Below are 18,357 nucleotides of genomic sequence, written 5' to 3'. Positions count from 1 at the left end.
GAGGGGCTTGGTCCTGCCTCAGCTGAATGTACCAGGCTTAGGGGTAGGCTTGGAGGAGGGGAGAGGGGTAGGTTGGAGAGGTAGACGGGTTGGAGTGGGATGAGGGTTGAAAGGGGAGATCAATGGTTGGTATGTAAAATGAATAAAAAGATTTTTTTTTTTTTTTTGGTTTTTCGAGACAGGGTTTCTCCGTGTGGCTTTGCGCCTTTCCTGGAACTCACTTGGTAGCCCAGGCTGGCCTCAAACTCACAGAGATCCGCCTGTCTCTGCCTCCCGAGTGCTGGGATTAAAGGCGTGCACCACCACCGCCTGGCTAAAAAGATTTTTAAAAAGAAAATAGAATATAAAACTAGGAAATGAGTAATTCAAAAAAGAAAAAAAAAGAAATCACTGTACTGCCAGTGTAGCAGTCTATATGTGTGGATTCCATCTGATGGATACTAATTCGTACCAAATAATGAAAAATCTTGATGGAGGATCTATAGAAACTGGTTTCTAGAACATATCGCTACCTCATTAAGAGAAATACCTAAAGGACATGATTATCTTAACAAAAGAAAGTCCATAGAGGTGTTAAAGTGGTCAGTGTTCTACTTCATCAACACAGAAGTGAAGCTGGATAACTTGGGAATGGCTGGTCAGCTGATAGCTACCCAGATAGAAAGGAAAACATTCTTGGACACATCCTTCCGATATGGTACCCTGAGATCATCAAGACCAGAAGGCAGACATCGGGTCCCTGGGCACAGCAGCTACAGAACTAGCAAAGGGGGTGGGGTGCCTCATTCTGCGCTGCATGCAATGAAGATTTTATTTTCATTCCTGAAAGAATCCTCAAAGACTTATAAAAGGATTCCAAAGAAATCATAAGAATGGAGATTTCAGCCACTATATTTGAAAAGCAAAGAAAGAAATCCCAACAAGGCCTTCCTCCTCGAGTTTATTGGCAATAATTTCTCCCCTGTTTGCAGAGCTGAAGGAGATGAGGCAGACATGTGGAGTCCAGAGGAGAGCTGGGAAGGACCATCTCTCTGGTGGAAGAGTCATACTCCTTCGTCCCCTATACCATGGAGGGACCATGAGGGGCCACTGCCACACCAAAGCCACCAGTATCTATCCAGGGACACACACAGTCCTAACTCTGACACAGTCAGGTGAAGTCTATCTGATGGGGTGGGAATGGTGTAATTATGCATGCCTATAGTACCATCATGCCAGAGGGAGGCAGTATAATCATGAGTTCCACACTATCCTATATAAAGCCCATGTTTTTATGTGAATATTTGAGAGTAAATTGTAGGAAAGCAGTCCTGGAAATTGAGAGGATACAAGTTGACATTGACTTTATCTCTTAACTTTCTCTTGTCTCCATGCTGGCTGTGGCTTGTTTGAGAGGATCCCAAGGTGGTGTTCATCTGCCTCAAGTTTCTGGAGGCTTGTTACATGCTCTTCCTCCTGGATACCCCAAGGAGAGCCTTAGGAAATAGAGAGTTTAGGTGCTGCTATATTGAGGAGCCAGGGTATCCGGTTATCATGTAGTGGCCATGGCTTCAAGCTCTAGATTTGACATCTGGTCATATATGTGACGATAAGGGAAGTGATGGCTCTTCCTGAAATACAGAAACTCTCTGCACACATTTCTAAGAAATGCTGATTTTAGACTTTTGATTATCCACTAGCAATCCATGTGTTTACCAGGTCAGATTCCAGCCTGCTCTGAAACCAAACTGTCCTTTTGGGAGTTGGACATTGGACCTAACAGTGAGATGGTGCTGGCTAGCAAGACTGATGGCCCAGCTTCAATATCTGGGACCCACAGAACTGGAGAGAACTGACACTTTCAAGTTGTTCTCTGACCTCCATATATATTCTATGGTGTGATTCCACAAATCAGTGTAAAAGCCAAAACCAAAGCGGAAGAGAACCACAATGGTCAAAGCTGCATGTTCCACATGAGATAGTGCTTGGCATGTCACCGTGGCTCACTGAACTGTCTAGAATTTCCTTCCTAGTATGTTTCTCACTAGGATGAGCTTCAAGGATTGTTTCCTCATGGGAAGCAGAGGAAGTAGTGCCCTTTGTAGGTTGCACACATCTCATGAGCCACATCATTAAACACAAGTCTAGGTGGTACTGTGGAGGGAATTTGCAAAGTAAATTTACTGATCATCTTCCTAAATAATGGTCCCAAAAGAGATGGTCTGGGTGGGCCTGACTCCATAGAAAGTCTATCAATTATAGTTTAGATTTCTCTGACTCAAACAGCAATGAAGGCTGATGCTGCTCTTTCTTCATGCTCCTTGCACTTTGTCTGTGGCCATGTTCAGTTCATGCCTGTCAGTCACAGTTCCTCCCTGAACTATAGTGCTGCTTCATTAACCCCCTGTGTGTGGAGACTAATACCTGTGAAAAGTGTGTTTACACAACACGTTCCTTTCCATTTTCTCTCCTGGGTGTCCACAAATGCATATGCAGCACACATTGCTTCATTGTGTTGAGCAAGCGTGCATGCATTCATCCTGTTTCCTGATTGTGGATATCATGTGACTAGGCGCTTCTAGTTCCTGCTCTGCCTTGACTTCCCCATCATGATGGACTACACCCTTGAATTGTGAACCAGAAAAATCCACTTTTCCCTTAAGTTGCTCTTGCCTGGATTTTTTTTTTTTTTTTTTTTTTTGAAATCATTAATGAAACTTGCATTATGTGATCAGCAGGTCCATGACAAGTTCCAGAGTCCTTCCTTTATCTTGTACGAGGAACAAAGATGATGCTCATCGCCTATTAGGGATTTTTAAAGCCTAGAAACACAAACAGTTATGGGCCTTGAAACTCCAAGAAGAACCTGTCTCTAGTCAAAATATCAAACACAGGGAATCTTGATGATATGGACCCATTTCCCTGAATTGCAGCATGGCCCTGGATGAGGGTACTAGCTGTTTGCCATCACAAAACAAAAGAAAGTCACAGATCAGTACATTCAATATTGCCTGCTTTTAGATTCTGGACTCGCCATGGGGAAGTTTTTAATTTGTCTTAACAGAGGTGGAAAGACTGTTGTTGATGTGCTGTGGCATCATCCCAGGGGCTGCAATAAACTACTAATAAAGAGAAAGCCAGCTGAGCACCAGCATCCCTTGCTCTCTGCCTCCTCTGGCTACAGATACAGTGGGATAAGCCCCTCCCCCTCCTGCCAATAGACGTCCCCCTCCATGATAAACTGAAAGTTCTCAGGTGCAGATTCAAGGAGTTCACTAAGTGGATTGTGGGGGCAGATAGGAGTTTAGTGAAAGTGTTATTGACACCATGGACAGACAGATGGACAGTGAACCACACTGCAGAAGCTCTGAGGAGAGTTAAAGCCCAACAGCAGAGACAGACAGCATGGTGAGAGTTCTCAAGACAGGAATCAGGGCCTTTGATTATCTTTGATTCCAAGACAGGATTCAGGGAAGGGGTGTGGAGAAGGCAGTGTGGACAGCACACCTTCTTTAATATAAACCTCACACCCCCAGGTAAAGCATGGTTCTTGGGTGTCTATTGGCTAGAGATTCCTAGATAGCCTGGTGATACCTGTGAAAGGAGATGTCAATGGCAGCAATTGGGTGTGGATTCTCATTTGACAGACTGTGCCCTCAATGTGAGCCAAAAGGAACCCTACTCATGCTGCTGTTCTCAGGTTTTGTCACATTAATGAGAAGAGAGATTGGAATACACTTCCCAGCTGCAGCAAGGTGGGGGACTTTACATTTATAGGTGTTAGATGTGCAGAATCCTTAGCTTCAGGTGGACAGAGGGTACCATTCTCTGATTCTGAGATACGTTCTTTGAGTGTTTTTTCATCAATAGATGTTAGCTCAGACATCAAGGTTGGAAGTCAAAGGCTAGTGTCTTAGTCACACTTAAATTGCTGTGAAGAGACACCGTGACCAAGGCAACTCCTTTCAATGAAAGCATTTAATTAGGATCTCGCTTACAGTTTCAGAGGCTTAGTCCCTTTTCATCATGGAGATAAGCATGGCAGCACACAGGCAGGTGCTGGAGCAGTAGACGATTGCTACATCCTGATACCTACACAGAGAGGGAGATGGATACACAGAGAAACAGACAGAAAGACAGATGAACAGACAGACAGATACACACACACACACACACACACACACACACACACACACACACACACACAGAGAGAGAGAGAGAAGAGAGAGAGAGAGAGAGAGAGAGAGGGGGGGGGGCATCTGAGCCTGGCATGGGGCTTTGAAACCTCAAAGCCCACACCAGTGACACATTTCCTCCAACAAGGCCACACCTCCTAATCCATTTTATCCTTTCAAATAGTGCCTGGTGGTTAATCATTCAAATATATGGGACTATAGGGAGCATTCTTATTAAACCACCACATTCTGCTCCTTGGCCTCCATAGACTTGTAGTCATATCATCATGCAAAAATGCATTCGGTGCAGCTTCAAAAGTTCCCATAACCTATCACAGTCTCGGCACTGTTTAAAAGTCCAAAGTCTCTTCTGAGATTCAAGGAAATCTCTTGACTGTTATCCTTCCAAAATGAAAAATGGCACAGAATATACATTACCATTCCAAAAGGGAGGAAAGGAGCATGGTGAGGGAATACTCAACCAAAGCACAACCAAAACCAGTAGGACCATCTCCAAATTCTGAATCTCCATGTGGGATGTCAAAGTGCTCTTCAGGTCTCCAACCCATGTCAGCTTTATTGACCACACACTTCTCTCTCTTGGGCTGGTTTCACACCAGGTGTGCACGTCTCTTTGCTGGGTACCCATGGCTCTGACATCACCAACAACAAGGATGTTTCCTTGTTTGTGATGGCTAAGAAAACTCCTTTTGCACTAGGAGCTCATTCTAAATTCCTAAAAGAGGAAAATTCCATTTTGTGCTAGCAACCCACTCTAAATTTCTAAAAGATGAGCATCCAGCAACTCTGACATATTGCCCCCTCCCCAACCTTGTAAAACTGCTATGGGATAATTAATCAATTACCCTGGTTTTTAAAATCCACTTTTGGATGTGTACTATGAAGTACTACAGCTCCTTTATCAGCATACACAAGGAGATAGAGAGAGGTTTTAAAGTTGAGGAGGGTAAAAGCAGTTTCTCACTCAGCCTCACACTTCACACAATTGAGATCATTGTGGTGTGCACTTTTGGAAACCCTTCTTCCACCTCGGACCTGGCTGTGGACCTCTGCATCTGCTTCCATCAGTCACTGGATGAGGGTTCCGTGATGACAGTTAGGGTATTCAGCCATCCGATCACCAGAGCAGGACAGTTCAGGCACCCTCTCAACTCTTGCCTGTAGTCTGTGGTGGAGTCATCCTTGTGGATTCTTGGGAACCTCCCTAGCACTCTGCTTCTCCCTATTCCCATGGTGTCTTCATTTATCATGGTTTCTCTTTCCTTGTTCTCCCACTCTGTTCCTGTTCCAGCTCAAACCTCCCCCTCTCCTAAGCTCTCACCCCCCATCCCTTGCCTTCCATTACCCTCCCTCACCCCCAGTTTCCTCATATAGATCTCAGCAATTTCTCCATCCCTGGGCGATCTATGTGTCCTTCCTAGGGTCCTCCCTACTAGCTAGCCTCCCTGGAGCTGTGGGTTGCAGTCTGGTTATCCTTTGCTTTATGTCTAGTATCCACTTATGAGTGAGTACATACCATGTTTGTCTTTCTGAGTCTGGGTTACCTCACTCAAGATGATATTTTCTAGTTCCATCCATTTGCCTGTAAACCTCATGATGTCATCGCTTTTCTCTGCTGAGTAGTATTCCATTGTGTATATGTACCATATTTTCTTAATCCATTCTTCAGTTGAAGGGCATCTAGGTTGTTTCCAGGTTCTGGCTATTACAAATAATGCTGCTATAAACAGAGTTGAGCATGTGTCCTTGTGGTATGATTGAGTATTCCTTGGGTATATGCCCAAGAGTGGTATAGCTGGGTCTTGAGGAAGATTGAATCCCAATTTTCTGAGAAACCGCCATACGGATTTTCAAAGTAGCTGTACAAGTATGCATTCCCACCAACAGTGAAGGAGTGTTCCACTTCTCTGCATTCTCTCCAACTTAAGTTGTCATCAGTGTTTTGTTTTTTTTTTTTTTTTTTTTTTTTTGGTTTTTCGAGACAGGGTTTCTCTGTGTAGCTTTGCGCCTTTCCTGGAGCTCACTTGGTAGCCCAGGCTGGCCTCGAACTCACAGCGATCCACCTGGCTCTGCCTCCCGAGTGCTGGGATTAAAGGCGTGCGCCACCAACGCCCGGCCCATCAGTGTTTTTGATCTTAGCCATTCTGACAGTTGTAAGATGGTCTCTCAGAGTTGTTTTTATTTGCATTTCCCTGATGAATAAGGATGTTGAGCAATTCCTTAAATGTCTTTCAGCCATTTGAGATTCTTCTGTTGAGAATTCTCTGTTTAGCTCTTTTTGGAGCCTAGTGTCTATGGTGGGATACTTTGCACAGCCTTGGTGCAGAGAAGAGGGGCCTGGACCTGCCTCAACTGAAGGTACCAGGCTCTGCTGACTCCCCATGGGAGACCTTGCCTTGAAGGAGATGGGAATGGGGGGTGGGTTTGGGGGGATGGCTGGGGGCAGAAGGAGGGAGGACAGGAAAATCTGTGGTTGGTATGTAAAAGGAATAGAAAATCTCAATAAAAAAAGAAAGGAAGAAAGGATGGATGGGTGGATGGATGAATGGACAGACTAGTCTGATCTTTCTTTGAACAAGTACTTATGATTCTACTTTCAGGAATGTGGTAGTATTCTAATTGTACTGAAATGTGATTTTGATTGTATGTTAATAAATAAAGTTACCCGGGGGTCAGAGCTATTAGAGCCATAGACAGAGTGTGGCGGTGGTGGTGCACACCTTTAACCCCATAGATCTCTGTGTGTTCAGGGATACAGCCAGCATTGGAGACATATGCCTTTAAGACCTGGAGGGCTGTGCATACAGACAGTGACGAGGCAGTCATGTGTTTGGGTTTACAACCAATGAGAAGGCAGAATGACTATGAAACGACTTACACACAGGGAAATAACTCTCTTTTGGGAAGCTGGGACCACCGCAGGAGGAAGGGTGAGATTCTAGCTCTGAGCTCTGACCTCTTGGCTTTCTCTTTTACATTGGTTCTGTGTTTCCTATTTAATAAGACGGTTGGTTACATCTACACAGGAATATCAGTATTGTAAATAAAAATAATCTCCAAAATTAAAAAAAAATGAAAAATGAAAAAATAAAAACCCTTCCTCTAGACAGATGTGCATAATATGCCTTCAGTTTGAATTAAAGGTTGTTGACCTGCTGGCAGTAATTAACAAATTTATTTACTGATCATTTGAATCAAGTCTTTGGTCTTTTCCAAGTGTATTTGAACTCTGTAACAGGTGTCTCCAAGGCAATCCAGGCTTCACCTTCACAGCTCCACACAATGGCCTCTCTGGGCCTCCATGCAGGGACACCCCTGACACATGCCTTAGTGGCTCTCCTTAGCCATGGTTGAAAATTCTACAACCCCTTTCTTGTATTCTTGACTCTAGAGATCAAGCCGTGTGGGTGATACTACCAAATTCTGCTGCTTGATGGGGCTGGCACTTGGGTCCCTTCTTTCAATTCTGTTTGCATCAGCTTTCTGTTGTTGATAGTTTCTTTCACTGCTTAAGGTTTTCTTTAATTCCTTTTCATGAGTTGGAAGTTTACTTGGCAGGGTACTGCCCTGAAGTCACTAGTCCCCTTATATCATTTAGCACCAGGTTTCCTTTAAGTTTTTTTTATCTCCTTGACAACTATACTTTGTCCCATTACATTTCTTGATGCACCCTTTCTCCTCGATATGGACATTTTGTGTTTACCTTTGTCCGGATTTCTCCTTTTCATGATAGGTCTGCATAAGAGTGATTACTGTTAACCACATGACAGAGTAAATACTAGGCTGTCTTAACATATCCTCTGGCAACAACATTAATTCAAAACTCTTCAATTTAGCCTCAGCCAGGTGTTTGAGGCAGAAACAAAAAGCAGCCTTATTCTTTTCCAAAATATCACAAGAATGGTCTCCAGGCCACTTACTAATATTCATCCCCAATGAAACTTCTTGAGCCAGGCTGCCATAATTTACATTGCTCTCAGCACCATTGTTCATGTTCCTTGTAGGATAGCCCAGTAAGCACCACTTAAAGTGTTCACCCACTTCTCTAGTCCAAAGTACCAAAGTTCACATTTTCCAACTCAGCATGGCCAGGCCCATCACAGATATATCCCAACCCCTCGTAGCAATTTCTTGCTTACAATTTCAGAGGTTTAGTCCATTATCATCATTGCAGGAAACATGGACACTTTGGATGAGACATGGTGTTGGAGAAGTAGCTGAGAGCTCCATCCTGATTCATGGGCTGAGAGAGAGACAGAGACAGAGACAGAGAGAGACAGACAGAGGGGAAATTCTGGTGGCATAGGCTTTTGAAACCTCAAAGCCACCCCCAGAGGCACATTTCCTCTAAAAAGGTCACACCTTCTACTCCTTTCAAACAGTTCACTCTCTGGTGACCTAAACTCCCCAATATATGAGCCTATGGGGCCATTATTATTCAACCATCACAGAAAAGAAGATGTCAGTCATCTTGGAGGTTTGTCACCTTTATTTCCTAGCTGTAACCCATCTCCCTATCTGTCTACCTACCAGGAAGTCTGTCTAACTCCTAGTCTCTCAGTTTGAAACACCATCACAGCATGTTTAGATAACTAGTCCAGTCATCCCGTGGGGTCTCTAGGCTTCCAGTCATCCTCTCAAGCCACCACATAAGTTGCCGAGCTCAACAGAAAAGCTTTTATATCCTTTCATCATTTTAGGTTTTACTCCAAATTTCTTCCCATAGGCCCTCTTCATTTAAACTTAGCTTTATTACAGCATCAATATTCCAATGAAATACTTCCATATCAGACATGTCAATGCTTTCCTGGTCTCCAGGTCTCTTCATGGGATTTTTCAAGACTCAGTCATATCTGTACCCCACTGACTCAAAACTTCAAGTAAATCATTGTAGCCTGTCTGTCTCTAACAGGAAGTCATCTGTGAGCCTGTCTTATGCACGATCTCAGACAAGCCCTGCCATCTGATATTATCCTGCGTTGTTAGGACCCATTTATATTTCTGTATCTGCTGCTTCTAGCATCATCTGAGGAATTTACAGCCATTTATTGTCATGCTCCAAAATAAAGAGAAAGAAGTGAAGGTGAAGGCTGTGTTCCAGGAATCCAATTGATAAGAAAGAGGAGAGATACTGCAGGCAAGGGACGTCGAGATCATGATGGGAGGAAGTGCAAAGATGACAGACCACACTAGTGGAAACCCATGAACTGTGGACTGGTGGCTGTGGAGCCCCCATGGGTCTGGACTAGGCCCTCTGGACATGGAAGACAGTTGTTTGGCTCGAACTGTTTGGGGGACACTCAGGCAGGGGGATCGGGATCTGTCCCTGGTGCATGGGCAGATCTCTGGTAATCCAGTGCCTGTGGTGTGACACCTTGCTCAGCCTTGGTGCAGTGGGAAGGGGCTTGGACCTGCCTAGGCTCATTGAGCTGGGCTCTGCTGACTCCCAATGGGAGACCTCGATTTGGGGGATGTGGGGATGCAGGGTGGCTTGGGAAAGAGGGCTGGTGGGTGGGAGGAGGGAGGAGGGGGTCTGTGAATAGTATGTGGAGTGAGTAGAAAATTTCTTAATAAAGAAAAATAAAATAAAATAAAGAAGTGAAGGTGAAAAACTGTAGTTATTGTTTCAGTGGAATGTGGACAAAAAGGATCAGTGCAGGATTTCCTGGGGCTTCCAACTGATGATTAATTGGGGTTCAGAAGTCAATCAATTAAATGTAGAGGTTTTATTTCTCTCTCAACCTTTCCATACATACCCTACATCATGTTTTAGCATGTTCTGTAATTGGAAGTTTCTTGTCTGAACCACCTATTCCAAAATAACCACTCTGGAGCTTATATTGATTATAAATACGTGATCAATAGCTCAGGCTTATTACTAACCAGGTCTTACATTTTAAGTTAACCCATATTTCTTATTTATGCTCTGCCAAGTGGCCATACCTTTATTAGCATGGCACATTTATCTTCTGCTCCCTCTGTCTCTACTGGCAACTTCTAATTCTGCCCTTCTCCTTCCAATCATCCTTAGTTTGGTCACCCCACCTATATTTCCTGCCTGGCTACTGACCAATCTGCATTTTATTAAACCAATTAAAGTGACAAATCTTTACAGTGTATAAGAGAATTATTCCACAGAAATGTTCTTTCTTTTTCCTTAATGCCTCAAGATTATAGTTGTTCTAGCTTATGCTGTACCTTCCTCTCAAGTCAATGCCATAAGATCTCGGGAAAAATAAACAGTCCCATGATCTAGATTAGAAATGCTAATGTACTTCCAAACTCAAACCTTAATGTCCTTCCAAAGGAACTGAGTTGTATCCCAAATATTGATGTATTTAAATCATTTAAAGCAGTCACCTCAAGTTGCACAGATTATATTTGGCTTCCTAGTAGACCACAGAGATAAAGCTTCTCAACTGTACCTGTAGATGAGCTTGGTGAACTTCTGTTCTAACATGGAAAGCTCAAGCATGGTGACTAATAGTAGGTGAGTTTTTGAGCTTGCCCAGTATCCACTGTCCCCCTTTCAAACACAGCACCCATGAAGGCAGATACTTGAATGACTAGAGACAGGAGAACTGAAAATCTCCAACCTGAACTACTCTAGTGACTCTCACATGAGGAAACAGAGAAAATGAGCTGTAACCTCCCAGGGAGTGCTGCTAGATTCCAGGTGACCAGAAGCAGTGAGGTAGCAAATGTCACACAACCATAGCACAGCCATGCACTGCAAAGATTTACAGGTGGGTAGTAGGAAGACTGAGAAAGTCTTCTCTAATTCAGACTAAGTAGATTCTGTGCCCTTGATCCTTCACCAACACCATGCAAGATTCTCTGGCACCGTTCCTGAGACTGTTGCAACTTATTTGAGTTGTGCTGAGGCCACCACTGAATACAGTGACACAAATGGAAAACTCTTGCAAAATTCCACTTGTCTGTTTGGGCACCTAGGGCAGAGATTCCTGTTTACACAGAGCACTCATAAATAAAGCACTGTGTATCGGGGACATCTCTGGAAACCCCATCAAAGAAAAGGACACCATAGGCCCTGTCCTCTTGTTCTTCCTTCCTACACCATGTGGAAGGACAAACAGGCTCTGCAATGTCTGATTTCAGTTCTTCTTGCCTTCCTGACCTCTGCTTCCTTATCACCTGGACAACCGTGAGTACCACCAAGGCCTCTTCCATGTTGTTCCTCCTCCAATCAAAACCATCCATTTCCTTTCACAGTCCCTTCACCCAAAAGCTTCTTTATATCCTTTTTGTTTTTCAATTAACAAATGATAATTACATGTATGCTTTCCAACTTTAGTATTACATGATTCTATGATATCATTTTTCCAATTCTAAAGCAATCTGTGTTACTAAACTGAGGTGTGATGTGATTTAGAATAGCGTTCCTCTTATGACTGTACCACTAATATCTAAAATCCCAGTGGTCAGAGACACTCTTCTGTGTTGAAACAATTTCATCTCTTTGAAGATAAGGATTTACATTGTTGGCACTTTGGGTTAGAAATGTGTAGCCTATAGTTTAACCTTGGGATGGGTAAGGATTCAGGCACACTGCAACTCTGTGGATGTTTGTGTCTTAAAACAACACTCTTGTTAGGATCAAAGACCTTGGCTTAAACTACAAGTGAAACTTGCTATTTGGTGCCCAAATAACCACATTATCAGGATTATATTGTTGAGTGACTTTTCTTGTCACTTTTTTTAATTAGGAAAATATATTTAAAGTGGTAAAAATAAAAGCAATCTTGATTTTTTTTTCTATTATGTGATGTAGTGGTGACAGTCTAAATTTTGGGCTGTTTTAGGTACAAAAAACTCTAATGCCAGAAAAAGGTAGAGAACAATTGCTGCAGATAGCCTGTGGCACATGTTCAACTATAGCACAGGTGAATCATGCTACTCTGGATTGCAGTCACGTTATACGTCTTAGGTTTAAGTGTACCAAAAATAAAAACAGGGTACTGTTATTTTTCAAGAATTAAAAATAGTAATCAAGAACAATCTTGATAAATTTTTATGAAAAGAATAATTTATCCTCCCAGATTTTTATCAAAAAAATTTAAAAACCTTCCAGCACTTGAATGCTCCCTGCTTCAGTGACAGTAGTCCATGCCATGTGAAGATACCTTGATAGATATCATTGCTGAAGCTGAGTGATTACCATTACAAACACTGGTAATTGACCACTCTGGGGTATCATGCTGTCACCTGCCATCTCAGGCTGGAGAATCTTGGATGGTGATGATTATTGTGAAGAAACTACAGCCATGGACAATGATATCTGTCCCCAGCTGGCCTCAACTTTTCCCTTTCCAGGAAGTATATGGTGCTGGTCCCTTCCCAGCTCTACACTGAGACCCCTGAGAAAATCTGCTTCCATCTCCTCGATCTGAATGAGACAGTGACTGTCAGGGCCTCCTTGCAGTCTAGCTGGGGAACCAGAAGTCTTTCCAATGAGTTTGTGGTCGACAAGGACATGTTCCACTGTGACTCCTTCACTGTGAGTACTAGATACCTGTCCCTGTCTGTTTTCTATATTTATGTACATATGTGTGTAGATGCGTTTATAATATACTTACATTTATCTAAAGGAGATTAATCTAGAAACACAGCTACTACTTCATAACAATAGACACTTAGAACATTTACCCAATAAACAAATAGCATAGATTATCCCACCCCAAACAGGGAGAGCCAATACTTGTGCATGTGCTGCTTTCCCGCTGAAGTTCCTCAAAGAACCTAGTACCCAGAGAAAGAAGGGTTTGCCACTGTGTAGTACTTGCTGCTAGTAAGTTATAAACTTCCAGTTAGCACTCCAGCTAATCAGAACCACATCTCCTATGTGTAATTGCTATCCTGAATAAGTGCTGGGTTTCTTCTTCTGTACCTATCCTCAAGATGCAATTCCTACCATTATCAATGTGTTAGTTTTCACTCTACCTAAGTTCCAGAGTTCTATCTAGTTTTCAATCAAGATTATATTTACTCCATAAAAACAACTGTGTCTTTGTTGCTTCCATTGACTCATGAAATGTTGTGTTTTTCTTTTCATACTTTGTTTCTGACATACCCTCCTCCACATAAGAACTAAACAGAAACTGAGGGACCCCGATCTCCTCCCTATGGTGTGGAAGGACAGGAAGTAAAAAGGAAATCTAAGACCTCCAAAGGTTCTTGTGCTCCTCTTGTCCTCAGCTCCCCAGAGTCTCAGCTTCAGATGAGATGTCCCTCTCTGTCCACATCAAAGGACCAACACATGAATTCAACAAAAAGAGTATGGTGCTGGTGAAGAACAAAGAAAGTGTTGTCTTTGTCCAGACAGACAAACCCGTGTACAAACCAGGACAGTCAGGTACGAAGGTCCATCACGGGCTATGGAGTGAAAAAGCCATCCTGAACATGAAACAGAGAAGGCCTAGCTCTCTGGACCTCACTAGAAAATTCCCTCTCTCTCTCTCTTTCTCCAGTCAAGTTTCGGGTTGTCTCTATGGATAAAAACCTACGCCCCCTGAATGAGTTGGTGAGTCTTCTACATGTGGGTATTGGTGGGTTTGTGAAGACATAATGTGACTGAAATATTCTCATTTCTAGCCCCTTGCTAAGGTATGAGTTGGTCTTCTTCTCTACTCTGCTCATTTAACTATTTCTACCCCTTGCTCAGTTACCATTGGCCATGCAATGTCTTCCCTATATCTTGCACTCCATTACTGGTGAAGCGTCTCTGGGTTTCTTTATACTTCATGGAGACTGTTACTGTCAGAACCTTTGGGCTTAACCATGTCAGTCATTTCTTTTGTAGTTTCTGTTACTTCAAGTCATCCTTAAGAAATCCATTTCTAGTCTAACAGGGGTATTTCTCACCTATAACCTTTATTGAACATTTAGATCCTTCCCTAAATGGACTCTCTAAAGAATGAATTAGCATTTCAGAGTCTCTTGTCCTCTGCACTTCAGCAAGTGGTGGGGTCTGTGCTAATCACCCTCTGCTGCAAGGAGAGGCTTCTCTGACAGGGGCTGAGAGAAGCTTTGATCTGTGAGTATAAAGATACATCAATATCAGTTGGTTTAACACTACGTCCTTTGGCAGCAGAGTAATAATGCGTTCTCCTCTGGCCACAGATTCTTGGCCCTATAATGATGTCTAATGTGGGTTTCATCTTGGGTAGTAGGACTTAAATCCAGTCAGAGAGTGGTTGGCTCCTTCCGTGACATTTGTGCTACTACTGCACCAGTGGGCGTGTCCTGCCAGGCCAGTGGTTCTCACAGTTTATAGGGTTCACGGCTGGGTGAGATTGACGGTCCCCGCCCTTCTGCTACGGTACTGTCTGTCTGACCAACAGGTAGGGCAGAGGCAGGACTGCTCCAGCTGGTCTCTCCCTTGGGGCTGAGCGGGATGATGAGTGTCGACGGCCCAGACCCCACGCCCCACCCCTCTCACCCCCGTCCACCAGAGAGAAGCACACTGGGCCAGGAGTCTTGTCAAAGCAGGAACTCACTTTATTGCATCAGGAGTGGGCTTATATAGTTTGGGGTGATGGGGGGCGGGGGGTAGGGTGAGGATAGCAGTCAATGAGATGATGCCATCTCAGCACTTACTAGGCAGAGGTGATTCTAGGTCCCGTAGTGTTGAGTCACTCATATGTGGAAGTCATGTCTGAAGACAGGTCGCCAAACTTGAGCTAGGCAGAGGAAGTTACACTGGGCTTCGTGCCTGGGCCTTATGGGGCCCAGCACCTCCCCCTTTTGTAAGACATGGCCCCTGTGTTAGGTCATCCCCCACTTGGAGATCTTACCCGTCATTGAGTACCATGTATCGTGAATAGGAGATGGGGGGTGGGTCACTCTATGACATGTCTTAGGTCATCTCAGCCCACCTGAGAGCTTACCCATCATTGGTCAAGTGGAGAGCAGAAGAAGGGCGCTCATAGGAGGATACCTAGCCATGGGAGGGACCAGACTCCTGAGTGGCTAATCTTTGGTAGCATACCTCAACCTGATTTATCTTAATTGCCTCCAATCTCTGGTGGATAAATTGTGTGAACTTATTGAACACTCAAGGCCCAATGGTGAGAAGGAGAATAAGGAGAAGAAAGGGTTCAAGGAGGGGAAGTAGGTAGGGTAAGAATCCATGAGGCCTGTCCACAGAGGATTGTCTGAAACTCCCGCCCTCTCCTCTCCAGGTCTTCCTGCAGCCTCTTTAATTTATCCTGGACAATCCCTGACTTGTGAGCATAGAACCAGCACTTTTCCTGTAAAAACAAAGACCCCCCCTTTTCTGCAGTTAGCAGATCTAACCCCCTCTTATTTTGGAGGAATACCTCACCCAGAGAGTCTAACTGACTCTGCAAGTCAAGAATGGTGCTGGAGATGGCCTTTACATCATCAATTAACTGAATGGATAACTTTTTTTTGAAAAGATGTGATGACAGGACTATCCCCGCAGCTCCTGTGGCCATGCCTGCATTACTCCCAGGCCAAAAAGGAGAGCTATCATTTGAATGGCCCTCTTAGACCTTCCTCCTATGTGGTCAAAAGAGGGTACTGGAAGAGCCTCATCACCGGGGATGACAGCCACATCTGGTATGAGTATGGCAGGGGTGCAAAGGCCTGTCCAGGCCCCAGGGAGAAAGCTAAAAGCCATTCCTCCTCTGCACACAAAAGTCATTCCCATGTGGGGGACGTATCCTTAAGGATACAGATTTCAGATACACTAACCCCGGTAATTGGTGTGTGCCTCGGTGGCAAAGATAAAGACAGCACCAGAGTACCAGATTTCTGTTCACAAACCCCCAAAATGGCTGGAGGGTGACAAGAAAGAAAGCAAGAAAGTGGAGCAGGAGAGGGGAACTGAGTGATTAATAACTGGCTAACGAGTCCCAAGTCCTGTAACTTCAAAATCATTATATTTATGCCATGTGCACGTGCACATGAGTGCACACGTGTGGGGGAAAGAGAACCATGTTCACATGTCTGTCTCCTCCAACATGAGTCCAGGAGACCAAGGTCAGGTCATGAGGTCAACAGCAAATGCCTTTACCCACTGAGCAATCTCATAGACCCTAATGTCACATCATTTTATGCAAGACCAGTAATAGAATCTAGGCCTATCAATGGATAATGTATTTAAGTTTCCTTCTAATTTTTCATTATGATTTTCCTATATCTGTGATAAGGACACATAGATAAGTGAGCCTTGCTGTTATTAAATGTTATGATACAACATATGTTAAATGTATGCTGTATCAGAGATCCCACGTAAAAAGCCAGGCATGACTGGCAGCTTCTACAACCCCACTGCTGTGGAGGCCAGAGGTAGGAGAATTGCTGGAACTTTCCACCTGCCAGTTTAGCTCCAAGTTCTTGACAGTCTTAAGTCTATAAGATAGAGAGTGAGTGCAGGGCACACACACACACGCTCCTCTGGCCTCTGTTGGATGCATGAATACATACACGTGCACACACGTGTGCATTACACCACACTCACATACCAAAAAAAAGAGCTATTTGCAAGACGTTCAGGTACTCTTGCACCAATGGGCACATCTTGCGTGGCAGGTTGGTGTTAGACATCCTAGGGTTCTCAGCTGGATGAGACTGTTGACATCTCCTCTCCTACAGCAATCTGCACAGCACCTTGTGGCAGTGTGACTGCTGATCAGCAGGGGGAATGTTAGCTGAGCACCAGCTTGATTTCTCTACACCCTTCAACCAAGGTGTGTGGTGTCTTCCACAATAGAATATTATAAACTAGTTATTGTGGGCAATCAAGGAATGAAACAAGATTCTGTATTGCTTTGGGAGGGGGTCTCTAGGGCCTCCCTGGCCAGGAACTCATAAGGTGCTGTCTCATGCCTAGAACTGGGACATTTGTATAGTGACCCTTGGCCTTCAGGGGCAGCATTATCTACACATGTAGTACATCTTCCTCTGACTCTCCTCTTAACCTATGCTTCTTAATAGGCTTAGAAAGCAGTAAGTTTCCACATGGATTTTTCATGGGTCCTCAGTGTGGATTAATCCTCCCATCCGTCCCTGTCTCTCCCATCCCACACCCTCATCCCTGCTTAAATGTTCAGTCCCCAAAAGTGCACCTGTGCTTTAACATTCCCTATGTCATGCTGTGTCCCCTGCCTTGAGGGATTTCTAACCAGCGGTCCTCTTCTAGTTGCCTTGAGTCCCCATTATCCGGGTTTGGAGTGAGGAGCCACATATGAGAAAGAACATGCAGCAGTTTGTTTTTTTTTTAATTAAGAAAATTTTTTCCTTCATTCTACACACCAATCAAAGATCCCCCTCTTTCCTCCTCCCACCCTCCCAGCCTCCCCCTTCCAACCCACCCCACACTTCCCCCGACAAGAAGGCAAGGCCTGCCATGGAGAGACACATCCAGTAGAGGCAAGTCCAGGCCCTTCCCCCTGCCCCAAGGCTGCACGAGGTGTCCCATCATAGGTAGTGGGCTCCAAAAAGCCCACTCATGCACCAGAGATGAATTCTGATCCTACTTCCATGGAGTCCCCCAAGCAGATCCAACTACACAATTGTCTCACCATGCAGAGGGCTTAGTCCAGTCCCATGCAGGCTCTAGAGCTGTTGATCCAACTTTCATGAGTTCCCACTAGTTTGGTTTGGTCATCTCTGCAGATTTCCCCATCATGATCCTGATACACTTGCTTATAGAATCCCTCTTCTCTCTCTTTTACTGGACTCCTGGAGCTCTGCCTAGTGTTTGGCTGTGGATGTGGAAAAAAGCTCTATGATGACAGTTAGGGTATTTACCAATCTAATCACTGGGGCAAGCCAGTTCAGTTCAGGGACCCTCTCCACTGTTTCTAGTAGTCCAAGCTGGGATCATCCTTGGAGATTCCTGGCAACTTCCCAAGCACCAGGTTTCTCTCTATCCCCATGATTTCTCCCTCTATCATGGTATCTCTTTCGTTGCTTTCCCACTCCATCCCTGTTCCAGCTTGACCATCCCATTCCCTTATGTTCTCATCCCCTATCCCCTACCCTCCATTGCCCACCCCTCAAACTGGAAAGAAAGAAGTCAAACTTCCACTATTTGCAGATGATAAGATAGTATACATAAGTGACCCCAAAAATTCGACCAGAGAACTCCTACAGCTGATAAACTCCTTCAGTAATGTGGCAGGTACAAGATTAA

At 44.2% G+C, this 18,357-nt stretch overlaps 1 protein-coding gene across 5 annotated transcripts in view; it reads left to right on the top strand.

Annotated features, from left to right (window-relative positions):
• Window positions 1-18,357, top strand: part of LOC114700724 (alpha-1-inhibitor 3-like) — a 176,328-nt gene that overhangs the window by 68,983 nt on the left and 88,988 nt on the right. For 3 of the 5 annotated variants that reach the window (XM_037204176.1, XM_037204178.1, XM_037204175.1), the window contains exons 1-4: window positions 11,157-11,340; window positions 12,510-12,693; window positions 13,392-13,548; window positions 13,664-13,716. The exons of the other annotated variants lie outside the window; for them this stretch is intronic. In XM_037204176.1, coding sequence (XP_037060071.1) covers window positions 11,255-11,340; window positions 12,510-12,693; window positions 13,392-13,548; window positions 13,664-13,716 — 480 coding nt within the window. In that variant the 5' untranslated portion in view covers window positions 11,157-11,254. Of the gene's footprint in view, window positions 1-11,156; window positions 11,341-12,509; window positions 12,694-13,391; window positions 13,549-13,663; window positions 13,717-18,357 lie in introns of those variants that run through there. 5 annotated transcript variants of the gene reach the window in all.

This window comes from Peromyscus leucopus, chromosome 3 (genome assembly GCF_004664715.2).
Source record: "Peromyscus leucopus breed LL Stock chromosome 3, UCI_PerLeu_2.1, whole genome shotgun sequence".
Taxonomy (NCBI): Eukaryota; Metazoa; Chordata; class Mammalia; order Rodentia; family Cricetidae; genus Peromyscus; species Peromyscus leucopus.
Note: the sequence above shows the minus strand (reverse complement) of the source record. Positions and strands in the feature narration are given on the sequence as shown.